Raw genomic sequence first — 16,532 nt, 5'->3', positions numbered from 1 at the left:
GCTGTGGACACACCTGAGCCCAGAATCATGAATATGATGACAGAAGATGTGGAGCGTCTTACATTTTGAGCTACATACATTATAACTGGTGGTGCTTTCAGGCAAATTGGAGTAGAAACACATGTGGAAGCTTTGCTTGCACTTTTAAGGTGGTGTTCACCATTAGGCTTTATTCTTTCTTTCAACAGAGGACAGTTATGGGATGGATGGGAAGGCTAATCTGCCCAATTTCACTGGCGATATCGACTGGCAAGGACTGGAAGACTTGTACAGTGTGAATGAAAGTGTATATGAATACAGATACAACTATAGACTTAGTCTGGCTGACTGGACTAATTACTTGAAGGATGTAGATAGAATGTTTGCACTGCTGAACAGTTACTACCAGCAAAATAAAACAGACAAGGCTAACACTGCTCGAAGCAACGAGGATGGGGACGAATCATCCACGCCATTTGCCTTGGTGGAAATGACTTCTGCTGGAGAATCAAGCGGCCTGCCTGCAGAAGAGTTGCGTCTTATTGTGCCAACGGACCTTGCAGCCCTTGCTTTGAGCACGGTGAATTTAAGTCAGGAGAAGAAACTTGAATTAAACAACGATATTCCTGAGAAAAGTAGTTCAAATGATGCACACTGGAGAAATAATCATCAAACTGAAAAATGGATGGAGGATAAAGAATCGGACCGTTTTGATATGGATTTCAGTGGAAATGGTTTGATAGAGTTGGAGTCCCGGCATAGTTTCATGCTACAACCCATCAGCATTCCTCAAAAAGACACTCACCAGGACAGTGACGCTGTGGAAGATATATTTGAAGATCAAATATATCTTCCCGTGAGGTCTGATGAACCCCTTGTTCACCAGGCTGTAAACGTATCCGTTAGGGATTCATCTATCGGTACCCAGAAAACAGGAACTTTCTTAAAAAAAACAGAACAGAGTTTTGCAGGGGAAACTTCACAAATCCTAAATGTAGAAGGCAGTGCCTCAGCTCCACTCTCCTTGGATTAGATCAAGTTGTAAACCATTAAATAAGTTCTCCTTTTCTTATTAGCAAACTAATAAAGGTAGTCATGACAACTGACATTCCATGTTTATTGTAGATACGTTTTGCAGCTAAATTGAGCCCAGTTCAGTATTTGTCTGTGTGCATTTGTTTTATTCACACGCACATACTATCACTGTAACTCTACCCACTGGGAAGGAAGATTTCCAGTTTTTAACGAATGAAACAGTGTTAACTTTCAAATGCAGTAGCACATTCTCCAAAAGCAAACACATATTTCTTTGAAGAGGCTGTTCAAGTTACTTTCCCTATTTCCAAATGATCCCACCATGAATGAATGTTTCAGTCCACCCAATCTGTCCACATAAAGTCTTGTTCATAAATTATTTTAACCACTGGAAATTCCTAATGTCACGCTTTTGAGTAAAATGCACTTTTAAAATCTGTATGCCATACCATTTATGAATCTAATACCTTACATGTTCTCAGTTTGCTCATCGTCTCATGTAATTGCGAAACCAATAAATAGATTGACAGGAAGGAGGTAACCAGCATGGACTGTGGAAACAGACTCTTTGAATATTATTTTAGCAAAAATATTGCATGTTTTTCTTACTTTGATTTAATTACATTTTACTCTCAGAAAGGTATGGCTAATGACCGTTAACTGTAGGAGGATTTGTTTAAATTGGATTGTTTCCCTATATATTGATATTGTCAGTATTAAAAATTCATGAGGTTTTTTTGACTTTTTTTTTCTGACACTGGTAGAAAGATTTACATCAATTCATATATGCTTGTGTCGCCACATCTGATTTGTACCAGGCTGAACAATATCTTGAAAGCATTAATATCATTTTCAGACTTAAATTCTTTTTGTTTTCAACAGGCATTAAAGGGAATGATAAAATCATGTTAGATTTACATTATTTTAGATACAAAAGGCACATGAGGTTAAAATTAGTAGTTTAGATAATTTTTGTTGTTGTATTCTGAATTGTTTCTTGAACTTTACCAAACATTGCATCTTATAAAGTACAATACAAAAATTACTTTGAAAAATCTGTATTACTCGAAACTTAATATCTTCCCTTGCTTTTTTATAAAATTCTAAATAATTAGCACAACAACAACAAAAGAGAATTACCTCAAACAGATGTAATTCCGCAGTGTCCAGCTCACGGGTGTGTTTCCTATCTGTTACATGTTATTTAGTGTAGTGACTATTTTTTGGCTATTGCGAGCACTGCAGGTTAAACTGACATTCATTGCATTGTATTTTAAGTTGAACCTTTTTAAAAAGGAGATTCTTTTAGTAGGATTTTAATAATTTTAAGAAGCAGTCTTTTTGACGGACTCTGTACATATGTTAAAATTACTAGCTCTTTATCTGATGTATGTGTCTTGGGCTGATTGATAGAAAAACGTATTTATGGTCATGAATGTTGCTATTTGTACATAGGTTTTAAGTTACTAGGACGCAGACTGTGTTTTTAAATCTTGTATAATATTTCTGTGATACTTTTATAGAACAATTCTGGCTTCGGGAAAGTCTAGAAGCAATATTTCTTGAAATAAAAAAGTGTTTTACTTTACCTGCTTCAGAGAAGTCCAGATGATCCAGTTTTCCTCCTAATTAAGATTTATTTTAAAAATATGTTAACAGTTTCAGTTTTAAGAATCCCTTCACATTTAAAGCAATGGGTAACGACATAGCTCACTACATTCTGTTAGTCATAAATTATTCCTGGAGATTGTGAATAATATATATTTTTTATTTAAGACATGCTGTGACTTTTTTTTTTTTTTTTTTAATTCCCAATTCATCCGATCCTTTCTTCCTTGAAGGCACTGCACCGAGCTGCTCAACCGGTGGTTCCCAGGAGCAAAGCAATGCGACACGCTCCCAATGGCAGCAAAGCGCAGCAGGCCGGACATGCAGGGCTTAATGAGGATGGACCACAGACCCCTAGTCCAGGGGAGTAACCCCTGGAGCAAGTCTTCACACAAGGGAATTTAGCTTTCAAGGCAAACTCTCTCTTAGTCGCACTCTACATTTCTTTGGTGGGCTGTGAATAAGATGAGCTTCATAAGCTAAAATCAGCCACTGAAGCTTCTGGATCTCTTCTTTCTTCTACACAGTCCTTGGACACTGATGCTCCTGTAGACATGAAGTTACAGGTGACGTTTGGGGGAACCAGGAAAGGGGACCAATGGTTGCCCTAAGTGCTCAAAATTCAGTCACTGCAACCCTGAGAGATGCCTACCCCTGGAAAGCACGCTGGCAAACACAGGATGTATGTCAAAACAGGGTGCTGAGCAGGCTGAGCCAGCAAGTTTGGGAGGACTTTAAGGAAAAAGGCAAGTTGAAGCAAGATCCCATACCTTTGTGTGGGGAATTATCCAGCACCAACCATGTGCCCTCCATTCTTTGAAAGTGCATTTCTTCGGAAGACCAAGCAAGATGCTTTCTTCTCTCTTAACACTTGGGTAGAGATAGAGAAGGGAATAGTGCAATAGCGTGGTTCCCCCATTCACCCCACTTGTCCTCCTTACGTGACTGCTTGAAGTACTCACTCAGGAAACGAAAGAGATTGCATCCTCCTCAGCTTCAAAGTGGTCAACCTTCTTTCTTCCAGGACAGTGCCCTATCCCCCAAAACTATCAGATAGTTTAGGTGGGAGCCTTTTTTACAGCTCTCTTATAGTAGTGTGGAGGGAAAGCAGTAAAAAAGAGACTTATTCTGTAGCTAAGAGGTTACAGGGAGCAATAAACTCTGATCCTTGCTCTCAGGCAACACGCATCTAATATTAAACCAGCCCAAAGGTAAGGGGCCAAAAGCTGTCATATCCCTAAGCAGGTGTCCTAAGCAGCATGTTGCTATGCCAATATATTTTGCATTTCTTTCTGTACCGTACTTCTTGTCCCATAGCTGAGGCAGTCGAGTCCATGAGCAGTGTGACTGTCAGGAAGCTCTCACAGGCATCAGGCAGTCGCAGGCTCGGGAGGAAAACAAACACCTAAATCTGACTTCATGGGCAAGTGCTCCTCACAGCAGGCAAGCAGAGGCCGAGAGGACCTGCACCTTCTTGGCTTTTTCTACTCTGCAAAATAATGGCAGATGTGCCTTTTTTGAAAGTCAGTACATAGATATCTACTTTTGGAAGAGGGTCTAGAGCTGGACAGGAATAACTTTTAAGGCTTGCACGTCTTTGGGAGGTGTCAACGTTATTTGAAATGCGTCCTCTGGGATTTAAATTAAAGGCGGCAGCCAGGACTGCCCTCACAGCCTTGGACTGTGACAGGCACTTTCTGAGACTTCTTACCAACTTAAAGCCTTCAAGAAAAGCAAAGATGGGCAATGCTTCATTTCTAGAACTTCAGACATGAGTTAGTTACTGCACAGGTAAGCAAATCCTATTGGTGCTGAAGTGTTAATGCACACAAGCAGCTAAAAAAAAAAAAAGGCTCCTGGGTAACACTTGGATCATAGCATCATTCTGTAGTTCAGGTTTATTTGACAGTAGAAGAGTTTCCAGAGTGCAGTCTGGGCATAGACAGCCCCCACTTTCCCCACCAAAATCCCTCCAGGTGCCTGCAGCTGTCTACATTGGCAGCCACTGAAGCACGGTGGAAGAGGACCTGTGTGGTGAACCAGTTGGGGTTGAGAAGCCAAGAGCTGCAGCAACCCTCTTCAGGGAGGATTCACTCAGGACTGGTCTTGAGGTCTGAGGACCCGTGGGTGGCAGGTGCCCACGAGGTGTGATGCTGTAATAAAACTTCCTCCTTTGGTTTCAGCAAAACCCAATCGGGTTAGCATGCTCTGACACCACTTTGCAGTGAGAACCAATGTGCAGTAAGTGGGGTACAAGTGGGAGGGTAATTTCAAAAACCTATGTCCCACCCGAAGGGACACAGTCACAGCCTGAGCCACCTCGGAGCTGCCTGGGGTGATTTCGCTCCCGCTCTGGCAGCAGATGTCAGCACAGAGCCACGCAACAGCAGCCTCTCCTTGGTTTAACAGGTCTAGTCTTGGGCACCGGTGACATTCAGGGGGATCTGCGAAGCACTTTTTTGTGTGGTTATCTGTATTGGAAATGAAAACCATTAAGTTTTACTTTGAACTTGGAAGTCGGATTGGATCTGGACCGCATAGGTTTCTCTGCCATCCATGGAATAGGAGCTCCCCCCTGGCTGCGTGCATCGGCTGAAGCTGCACTGCTGGCTGAGGACTCAGATCTGCTAGGTGCTGTGCACACCACCACGGTTTCTGTGGCCTGAAACCAAATGCACTTCGGTACCTCAGAAAGGCAAGCCGTGTCCTGAGTCAATGCAAATTCAGCCGCCCCGTGGCAGCGAAGTTTTGTTTGGTTACTGCTGGGGTGAGGGGGCTGGTAGTATTTGCAGTACACCAAGCAGTGAGGATGTTTCATAGAAACAAGCCACAGCTTACCCAGCCATGAAACACACACTACAGGTCAAAATACTTTCAGTATAAAAGCTCAATAATGAAACATATCTAGAAAAACATGTTCAACTTCAACCTGCTGTTCTTTTGATCTTGGAAGGCCCAGCTGCCTTGGGACAGGATTTCCATCCAAGGATACACCTATACTTTTAAATAAAAGTGAGTCCAGAGAGTAGAAAACCAAAGTTCTATGAACAATCATATGCTCCAAAACCAAATTGTACAAACAAGGTCACATCCCCACTGCTAGACCAGGCTGGCCCCATGCACATTATGTAGCACTTAGCCCTGGGTCTCCCCTTGGCTCTGTGCTGATACTCTTGTGGACCCAAAATAAATGATTTCCAATTGCTTCCATTTTTAAATGTCTATGATAATGCAAGACCTGTGTAGCAACCACTGGAGCTCTTAGAGCGTGGTGCTGTGGTGTGGGCTGCAGCCCCTGCGGTGTTGCCTGAGGACATGGGGGTCCCTGGTGCACACAGCCTGTGGGTTTGGGTGGCTGCAGGAACCAGGGGAACCAAACCTGGCTCAGCCGCTTCTGACGTGCGGGAGGTCTCTGTGGCACAGCCCTTCCCCACAGACCACGTGGAGGTACTGTGTGGGCATGGTCCAAATCAGAGCCAAGGAGCAAACTAAGCGCTAAGCAGTGTGGATAACAGGAGTCCAGTCCTTGGGTTCATGCCCTGGTCCTCTTTTTACTGAGCAGCATAGATGCACACAGACTCATACCCTACGTATTTTTTTCCAACTGTCAATACCTATATTTCAAAAAAATTATGTTTCTTAGCATATAACTAATATAAATCAAATTTAGTGCTAGAGGAAACTGCGGAATTTTAGAGCTTATTTCTGCATGATCAATACTTAGTTGTGATTCGGTGGTCACTGAATTCAGTGGAAAGATTTGTTTTTCTCTGACTATGCACTGAAAGACCAAATACTTCATTGCCTTATCCAGAACGATTGCACAGCGACACACATACCTTTTGCATTGCTTTCTTTTTTTTGTCAGAAATAAAACACACTTGATATGCTATTTTTTATTTCCAAATATCAAGTATTCAAGAGTTTGCTTTGTAAACACACGTTTACAACAGATGCTGACAAGAGATTTCATTAAATGATGTGTTACACAGCTTTAAAATTATTCTAAGCTCTGCTGAGAAATAAATACCAATTAAAAAACCCCATACAGGAGCCTAAATTACGCAAAACAAACCGCATAAATCAATTAGTCTCTTTTTTACCACAGCACAGCACCCACACACTCATACAGTCAGACATACCCTACAAATTCCCTTAATACTCTACACATTTGCTTAATAATGAGTTTTTTAAAAACTAAACAGGTACAGGCAGTGTGCCCACTCCATGCTCCTAACAGACTACCCAGACTATTCCGTCGCTGTTCTGCTTAAATCATTCGGTAGAGGTACGCACCGCAGGCACGGGCAGAACTCCCAATGGCTCAACTGGGGAAAGGAACGGGTCTTCTTGAAGGAAAGTTTTCACTCAGCCATGGGTCATGCTGAGTCCAAAGTCTTTTTATTTTTTTTTTTTTTAACTGAAACTCAGTTCTGGATGATTTTGTACATTTTTTTTTTTTGTTTTGAAATTTCCCTCCATGTTTTCAAATATGGTATTTTTATTTCTGACCCATCAGTTGGAGGCGTAACTCTTTGTGCTACTCAGGATACAGATGCCTTCTCTGCATGAGCAGTCTAGGCACAGTAATACAAAGTAACTTCCTTTCAGAATTCAAAATGGAAGGGAAAAATTTTGTCTTCAAGATTTTAGAACCAAACCCCTCTGTTTTAAATTGTAGCTCACTTTAAAGTTGACCAGATTTGGCCTTTTTCCATTGCTAGAGCTAGAACTTGCTCTTATTCAACCCTTCTCTTTCTGGTATTCCATGGAAGAACATTAATATTTCAGATCTGAATCTTCAGTTTAAATAAAACGCTTACTATAGTTGCTTGGTTAAGGGGTCCCAGAATTTAGCACAGTGTTTCTTGTCATTACTGTGTAATTTATTCTCAGCCTCTGCTTAAGCAAAACCACTAAACGAAGTAACACTCTGCATCAGGATGGATGCATCCTACATGAGATTTCTGTGGTCTTTACCTTAGCTGTTAGCGCTGGGCCAAATCCTGTACTGCCTCCTGAAATGACTTTCCCACAGAAGAGCGAGGTAGGAATTGGCCCACCAGGAATTACCAACGCTGTCTTTGCTGGAGCAGTCCAGACTTGCAAGAACAAAACCACAGGCAGTTGCATCATTGACATGCCTTGAATATGTCATTTAAGTCATAGTGAATACATCATAAAATACTTCAGTACCTATTAGCACCACAGTGTTGTTTAGTCATTTGTCCAAAGATTATCACCCTTCCTCGAGGTGAACAGTGGTTTGGATGCTTTTTGTAGCCCTTCATGAATTCCACAGGTTTTCACCTATTCTATATCATGAACAAAACGTTGTTACAGGATAACATTGTGACAACTGGTTTGAGATAGAAAAAATAAGAAAATACAGTACACGTAACGGATAATGTAACAGTTAGAAGAGTAGAATGGAACCTGAATAAGTAAGCATCTACTTCATAACACTTGAAGCCGAGAAAAGTTTGGAGCTAGTTTGAACTTGCAGAGCTACATCTGTATTTTAAAGGCTGTATTAAGTCAAAAGAAAACAGCTTAACTGAATAACTGGAGGGGGGGTTGCTAGAAACTACAGTTATTAACTGCAATTAATGCAATGGGTATGGCTATGGGATAAGGATAATGTTAGCTGTCCTCCTTAATTTATGTAATATATTCTGTGGAAAGGATAGTGGAAATTTCTTCCCTGAGGACCAGGTAGGCTTTCAAACCTTTGGCCACATAAGAACATGTATTAGTGATATTCAGCGTAAAGAAGAAGAATCATGTGAACCCAGGCCATACCTAGTCCCCTCGCTGAAAGCTCCACATCTCTACTCTGCAACGATGTTTACATGCAACCTTTTTGAATTGTTATCTGTAAAACAAGATGTTATAATAAAAAAAGAAAGCCCTAATTCTATACCAAAGAATGAATCCGCCACCATGATGTCAACTGTCCATCTTCTAAGCACTCTAAAGGACAAAAATACCTATAAAATCAAGACCAGTATGTGAAGAACCTGAAATGTGTTGATACAGGTTCAATCTACAAGGGGCAAACACTCTGTCCAAAGCGATGCCAGTTCAGATTGCAGGCCAGATAATTCGCTGTCACCAGGTGTTTTAAGCCCCTGGAAAGCAATCACAGCTGGATGGCTACAGCTGGGGGAACCCAGACACTGCAGCATGCAGTGCGGCACCTCCTATGCCGTTAGAAAAGACACATTACTGAGAAAAGAGAAAAAGATAAACTCGTCTAGAAAATGTTTTGTCTCTGATCTCCGAAAACAGCAGTAGCAACCAGTGAACAGAGTATAAAAACTAAACGAGCACCTGGTATCACTTAGTTCACACACGCATGCTAAAGCACCAGCTTGTTAATGTCCAACCCAGGGTACTGGCCCAGTTCTTCAGCCTCATCACTGGACTGATGAAGCTGAGAATCTGGCTCCAAAATAGCAGTAAGACACTTTGGACCTATTTATCATCAGTTTTATGTCACTATAACACTACAAAGAGCTATGGTATTACACACACAGTGTAGTAAGGCAGCAGTAACAGGCATCTGGGAGGAAACCCCACAAGAACAGTACAGAGGGTGCTGACCCCTCTCCCAGCTGTGCTGTCTGGAGCTACACAGAACAGGCAGCGCTCTGCTCCGCTTGTGCAGGATACGGAAAATTTGTCACCTGAACCCCGAGGTCCAAATTCTGTGAAAGGGAACCCAAACCTACAGCATTACTTGGGCAATTTCACTGGCTTTAAGTTCAGAAAGATGCCCTTATTTAGTGTATCTCCCCTCATAATGCACAGATTTTCAGCCAGAAAGTCCTAAAATAAATGAATGGCAGGAAGGTATCTTTGAGTGTGTCCACAAAAATTTTGAATTTTAATTATATTTGAAAATGAAATCTTTCTTCCACTGCCACATATCTAAGTAGCCACACATGAATGCCACAGGGGAGTACTCGAGTGCTACTTCGTGCTATTCTGGCTACAATGACCACTGAATCCATGGGGAAAAAAACTCGGCATGGAAATTATTCTTTGGGTAAAGGAATACCTTTTTGAATGCAGATGGGATTCGATCCGATACTTACCTATATGCATTATTTTAAACTGCATTACTTAAGTATAAAACTTACACACATATTTAAGTGTTTTGCTGGATCAGAGCCATAATGAATGGTAAATGCTATGAATTAATAAGCTATATTTTTTTTTAAAAAAAGAAAACATATTTTTGAAAACACTACGCTCAACTGTTTGTAACTAATTTAGGGGCTTTCAAACTTACATTTCTAATACCTAGAAGGAGATTTGTGCCCCTGCTTCACTTGCAGAACAGCACGTTCTGAGGAACTGCATGTTACTACATGCACTTTTACAGATACAACAGCTGGTCAAAGAACTGAAAGTTTCCAATTAAATATAAATTGCACCATAATATTCAAAAAGTTTCCTGCAGCTGCCTACACTGTACTGAAAGGACAAAAAATGCCACCAGTTCCAAATTATGCCATATTATAACTAGTATGCTCATGGCAAAAGAGGACCAAAACCATAGGGCTTTTGCCTAGAATTAGAAATAGAGAGTCCCACTTTCTTGATATTCCAGCCAAGACCGCAGTCCCTGAAAGCTCTACGAACCATCTCCTGAGGGTGCCATACTCATAAGCACCCAAGGGCACGGCTATGCCCTTTCTGGAGTTTTCCCCTTTTTGACGAAACAGGGATGAATGGGAGCCTAAGCAGGGACCCGTTCAGTCAAGTCCATATATTTGGGCTACTTGTCCTCTCATGTCCCTCACTCTAAATCAGGAATAAGTGGTGTGAGAGGAAATCAGTCTGTCCTTGTGATGGCATGATGTCACTTTGTGGACTTGTGGTTAGTCGTGGGGTGTCGCTGCTCCATATTATCCCTGGCTGATTAACTGCATGTAGACGACTTGTGTTTGCTACTGATAGCAGCCTGCAGTTGAGCAGGACCCCTGCTTTACATTTTCTTGTCCTCGCTGCTATCCAAACTTTAGGGTTTGGGGGTAGAGAGGGAAGGTATTGGAAATTACAAGTCAATGGCATTTTATATTCCGTGGTCAGAGGGTTTCACGGCAGAAAGACAGCATGGCCACCTTCACTGGGTGATAGATAAAGCTCCTTTTTTCTTCCTGTGAGTTGGGTTAGCACCACACATAGATCATGACCACCGCTAGGGATGCACACAACTTCCCTCGTGATTTTGCTTCCTTCAGCAATGACAACCTCAGAAAATAGTGTTTGTGCAGCAGGTCTCAGCCCGTATTTCAGTCAATGTTGACAATGCTGGAATTGACTTCTTTAGGAAGTGAATGTGTTTCCCCTGCGTGCCTTTATTGGCTTAGTCTTTTATAGCTTACTTGCAATAAAGCCCTCTTCAGGAATCAATCAAAAAGTGGCCAGAGTTTGGGTTTTATTTCTTTCAGAGGGTGCTGATTTAATTAAGTGATTTTGTAGAAATATATTCATACTGTCAAAATTATCCATATAAAAAAAATAATTATTTTTATGTTATGTTTTGTTTGCATATAATTTTGAAAGGAAAATTAAAAGGTTATTGAAATTATGTAAATGAGGCTTTTTCAGTATTTCCAAAGTGAACATCTTTCCCTCTACATTCCAGTTTCTCAAATGTTTCAAAATCAGAATGTTTTTAAAAGTGTAAGTGCCAGGATTTCCTAAAAAGGCAGGTGGCCTCCATTCCAACAAGCTCTGAATTTCCTTGAAATCAGCTCAGAAGCGGCAGCAGTTGCAGATGTGTCACTTTTATCACTCTCATTCTCTGCCATCAGTGTCAGCTCCTGACAGTCCCACAAGCCTAATCTGCTCTCCCTTGTTATTCGCACGGAGCAGAAGTTCACACAAGGCATGAAACAGAATAGATCAGGACAGATGATTCATTTCCAGCCTTTTACAATTCCCTAAATGCTCTGAGGTATTTGAAAAGATTGTCACTCTTCACCTCATCCCGTGCTGATTAAAATGGGCGAGTGACTAAAATGGATGGGTGATGGGCTGCAATTACATTTTGTCCCACTACTTTGCCTCAATTTTTGCCATGGCAGGAAATTTGTGGTGCAAGAAGCATTTGAGACCGGAGCAAAAGGAGACACTTTTATCATCTATTCTTATCTCCTATGGCAAAAAAAAATATATACTCAATACCTTTGACCCGAGGAAATTTATTCCTTGCGATGAGAAGGGTAGAAGCTAACATCTCAGGTGGCACAGGACTGAGGATGTGTTGTGCTCGGTGGCTTGATCCCAAAAAGCTACTAATATATATGGAATAGCAGGAGGTGATTAAAATGACATTCCTCTGCATTGTAGCTTGGAGTAGAAGCATCCGAGTTTGCAGCCACAGAGAGTGGAAATTTTTACAAGCCACATAAAAGAACTGAAACATTCTAAGATAAGCAACCACCATTTCAAGCAGGGGAACTGGCCTGGTGGGTAGCCCCATGTGCTAGCCAAGGAGAGCCAGGAGATGAGGCAAGGCAGCCAGCAAAGGAGAAGGAGAGAGAAATCTGCTCTTCCCAGGACAACTCAATGGATGCCAGGGAGAATACTGTCTTTACTTTCAAGGACTTGGTTCCATATAATGTTTTATCATTAATAAATTAAATCATTGATAAATTAAAAATTAAAACAGGAATAACTCTGTTCAAAAATATGTAGAAGTTCTGCACTCTTCTATTTATTTTCACACAAGACCCCACATTGCAAAATCCAAACCTGCCTATCACTGAGTCCTCTTAAAAGAGTGCTCTTATTTCCTAAACTTCTAAGAGTTTCCCTGCAGGGCAAAATACAACTTTGATGTCCTGGTGTCCACCTGAAATCATTCTCTGCCCTTTGAGATATCATTAGTACATCATAAGCATGGCACTACAAAGCCTCCAGAGGAAGAAATGAGATGCCAAGTACACTTGATTAGAAAGTCTCAGCATCTCTGGGGGCGAAAACACGCTACAGTAATTTGGAATAAGCAAAGGCCACATCACATTCCATGGGTCCATGCTTGTAGATAATTTCTATTCTTAGCTCTTCCCCTGGAAGGGCAAAGGAGAGATGACTCGCCCTTTGCCTTCACAGAAACATTCAATGAAGATGAGAAAAGGGAAGGCGGCAACGCATGGGACCAACCATGCACCTACAGCCTCCAGGCCTGTCCCACCAGCCTGCCCTGGGCAGCCGAGAGAGGCAGACATGGGGCAGAAATGAGAGGGACCTGGGGTCTGAGCCGGCATCCCCTCCCCAGCTGTCCCCGGTGGTGGGGAGCACAGCACCCCAGCAGTGCCAGGAGCGAAGAGGAAAGCCTCGTACTGGGCACCGTGGCGCAGGCAGGCTGCTTGCAGCCCACTTGAAGGTCTCTCTGCTTGCCCCTGCAGCAGGCAGCGCGAGGCGCCAGCCCGAGCCCTGCACCACCGCTGGCTGCAAGGGGCCCGCCGGGTCCCAAGCGGCCACTCAGACACCAAATGGGGCCTTCAGCTCTCCCTCGAGATATTTTCACCAAAGCTGCACTAGACTGGCATGCATTTCTGAAGGACAGCCAAGCTCTTCCTATCAAGCTATAACTGGTTATTTTCTTCTTCAGGAAAAGTATGGATTTGGCGCTCGTAACGGCCACCCAAATAATATTACAGAAATATGCACATATTTGCTGTGGTATGTGTGTATGATTCCTACATCTTAATGTTATTATGCATTAATACTGATGTTTTTTACTCCAAGCATTATACTTTTCCAGCCTGTGTAATTTGTGAAGAATGACTACAACCCATCAAATGAAAATGAATGCACATTTTGACAGGATAAAGATATTACGACTCAACATTTACGAATGTTACCTGATGCGTAACTTTTGTATGGCTTAACATGTCATTAACAGTACTTTAAACCTTATGTTCTTTTTTTAATTGAATGCTTATGTCTGAAAATAGCCCCTTTCAAATTCAGTTGCAGTAATGTCTTTAAAAGCAAACTTTAAACTTAATTTTCTGCACATACAATTATCCAAATAAGTTGCATAGTTTAAACAAGTTCAGTTGTGCTTTGTAGCAGAACTCACAGTAATTGCTCATCTCTTAAAAACAGGATTTGCGAATATGAAGCTGACGATACATTTAAGCATTTTTGTGACGTCTAGACATCAACGCTATGAGTCACTCTTCCACTGACTTCTGCTGTTCATAATACCTCACCCTTACATTGATATTCGATCAGAGCATGGACATTTAATGGACACATCTGAAATAATTACAAACACAATTTTTAAAACTCCATTGTCAGGAGGAGAGAAATAAGAACTTGGGTTGGTTTGAGGTATCCAGCCCTCAGGAACATACTATGGTTGTTTGCATTAAGCTTTGTTGGTTTTATCACGTTACATTTAGATTAAAAATAGAAGGCACAGGTGTTTTACAAGGCGCCATAATTAAGTCAACCAACAAAACTAAATATTACATTACCAAGCCAGGGGTCTATATCTCAGCAGTGACTTCTTCCAATGCATTTTCATTTGAGGAATTTATTGCTTCTAAAAAAGGGCCGGGGTATGTCTGTGCTACGCAGTTCATTCCTTGTGCCACACTGATGTCTCCTCGGGAACTGAAGGTAGGGCAGGATCTAGTCCGTGCATAGTTTTGTTGGGGTCCAGCTTGGCCAACCATCTCACTCACAGTGTTCACCGGTGAAGCCCCCCATGTCCGTCTCTGCAGTTGCTCTTCTTTACACTTAATGGAATACCAGGCCAGGAAAATAAAAAAGAATCCCACGAACTTGAGAGCAGCTGCCAACCCAAAGTAGACAAAACGAAACGAGGTGACATCGTATTCCCAGCAAGACCCTTGTACACCACAATCCTGTTGCCAAAGCATGCACGTGGTGTCAATAACAGCTCCAAAATAAATTGGAGTGGGAATGTAAGCTGAAATAAAAATAGCAACAGAAATAATAGTTAGTATATAGTGGAAAACTTCTAAAGAAACTATATGCCTTAGTCAAACAGTATAGGTCAAGAAGTTTTGAGATTTCTACACTGCTGTTCTCAAATGACACATTAAAAAATGGAAAACTGGTCAGTCAATCTTCCCACCAACACTACTTAATCCCATGCATGAAACATACCACGAATGGGGGAGAATTCAAGCAAAGAAGACAATGCAGCAGCACTTTACAACAGGTACTGCTTCAATGTGCTGTCCCCAGACAGCTCTTCTTGAACTATGAGTCCCCCAAAAGAAAATCCAATGTTGCACTCAGGAAATAAAATACAGAATACAGGAGAGGAACAAAATACAACACTATCTTCAGAGCGTTACTTGCTGAACATTCATTGCCCATGAGCTGGGGAAGGGCGGGGGTTGCTGCCCTTAAGGGACAGGAGAAAATTAATTTTTAATTAATTAATTAATTAATACTGAAGGAGAAGAAGCCCAAAGACCGCAAAATGTTCCTCTTAGAGAAGATGGATGGAAGCGGTGAGACCACTAAAATTACAAATTTTCTTTTGAACAGATCTTCCTCAGAAACAGACTTCAAGTTCTAAGGCTGCGAAAAATGCAGTCAGCCCACTGAATGCTCCTGCTTCCTCCAGAAATACAACACCTTTAAGACAAGTCAGAGTCATCCTTCCTCAAAGAAAACTTCCAGATGCAGCTACACGGCTTCTCCTCTTGTTCTCTTAGAATAATCCTTGCTTGCTCTAGTCATATGTTCTGTAGTAGCTGAACACCTGGCTCTTTCTTTATAGGCAGGATTTTAGAAGTTCAGGAGCTTGAAAGAAACTACTTTCTGGAATAAAGACTTTTAACATGTACCCTGTTTGCTTTGAAACATTTGCAATTAGACATTAAGTAACAATTGCTTCTTATTTACAAAATGCAAAAAGCTATTGTTATTGCTGAAAGCAATAGAAATCTGTTTCTAAGAAAGAAAAAATCTTTATAAAATAATTGTTATTAACTATTAATTTTTAAATAAAACTTGAAACTATAAAAATACCTCTTAACTGGGACAAAAATGTTGTTCTAGAAAGTAACAAAAAAGAAGAAAATTAAATACATTCTCAGCTACAACATTTTTGGAAGCTGTTAATTTTAGGTTACTAATACAATTAGTCAATTAGTTGCAGATTTATCGAATTTTAGTACTTTTATGGTATATTGTGGTGGTTTGACCCTGGCTGGGTGCCCGGGGCCCACCAAAGCCACTCTATCACTCCCCTTTAACCGGACAGAGGAGAGAAGAGTAAATCAAAAGGCTTGTGGGTCGAGATAAGGACAGGGAGAGATCATTTTATCAGTTACCAACACGGGCAAAACAGACTCAACTTGAAAAAATAATTAATTTATTATCAATCAAAATCAGAGAAGGAGAGGAGAAAAACTGCTAGATCTTAAAAACCTTCCCCCCACCCCTCCCTTCTTCTCTGGGCTCAACTTCACTCCCAGTTCCTCTACCTACTCCCCCCAGTGGTGCAGGGGGACAGGACTGGGGGTTGAGGTCAGTTCATCACACGTTGTCTCTGCCGCTTCTTCATCCTAGGGGGAGGACTCTTCCCCTGCTCACACATGGGGTCCCTCTCACGGGAGACAGTCCTCCACGAACTTCTCCAACGTGAGTCCTTCCCACAGGCTACAGTTCTTCACAAACTGCTCCAGCATGGGCCCATAACTTCCACAGGGTGCAGTCCCTCAGGAGTGGCGCAGGCTTCCCACGGGGCCACAGCCTCCTCGCTTCAGTCATCGACCCGCTCCCCCGTGGGCCTCCCTGGACTGCAGGGTCATAGCCTGCCTCACCATGGTCTTTACCAGGGCTGCAGGGGAATCTCTGCTCCGGTGCCTGGAGCCCCTCCTGCCCCTCCTGCTGCA

General features: G+C 41.9%; 2 protein-coding genes across 2 annotated transcripts in view; one reads left to right on the top strand and one right to left on the bottom strand.

The window, feature by feature from the left end:
- The window catches only part of SULF1 (sulfatase 1), a 63,005-nt gene extending 62,786 nt beyond the window's left edge, over positions 1-219 (top strand). The window contains exon 19 of the mRNA XM_035890109.1: positions 189-219. Coding sequence (XP_035746002.1) covers positions 189-219 — 31 coding nt within the window. The remainder of the gene's footprint in view (positions 1-188) is intronic.
- A 13,922-nt stretch (positions 220-14,141) lies between these two features.
- Positions 14,142-16,532, bottom strand: part of SLCO5A1 (solute carrier organic anion transporter family member 5A1) — a gene marked incomplete at its 5' end in the record, with an annotated part of 83,383 nt that continues 80,992 nt past the window's right edge. Inside the window, one exon of the mRNA XM_009634462.1 lies at positions 14,142-14,587. Within this exon, the coding sequence (XP_009632757.1) occupies positions 14,142-14,587 (446 nt within the window). The remainder of the gene's footprint in view (positions 14,588-16,532) is intronic.

Source organism: Egretta garzetta, unplaced genomic scaffold (genome assembly GCF_000687185.1).
Source record: "Egretta garzetta isolate BGI_Z169 unplaced genomic scaffold, ASM68718v1 scaffold251, whole genome shotgun sequence".
Lineage (NCBI taxonomy): Eukaryota > Metazoa > Chordata > Aves > Pelecaniformes > Ardeidae > Egretta > Egretta garzetta.
This window is presented reverse-complemented; position numbering and strand designations above follow the sequence as displayed.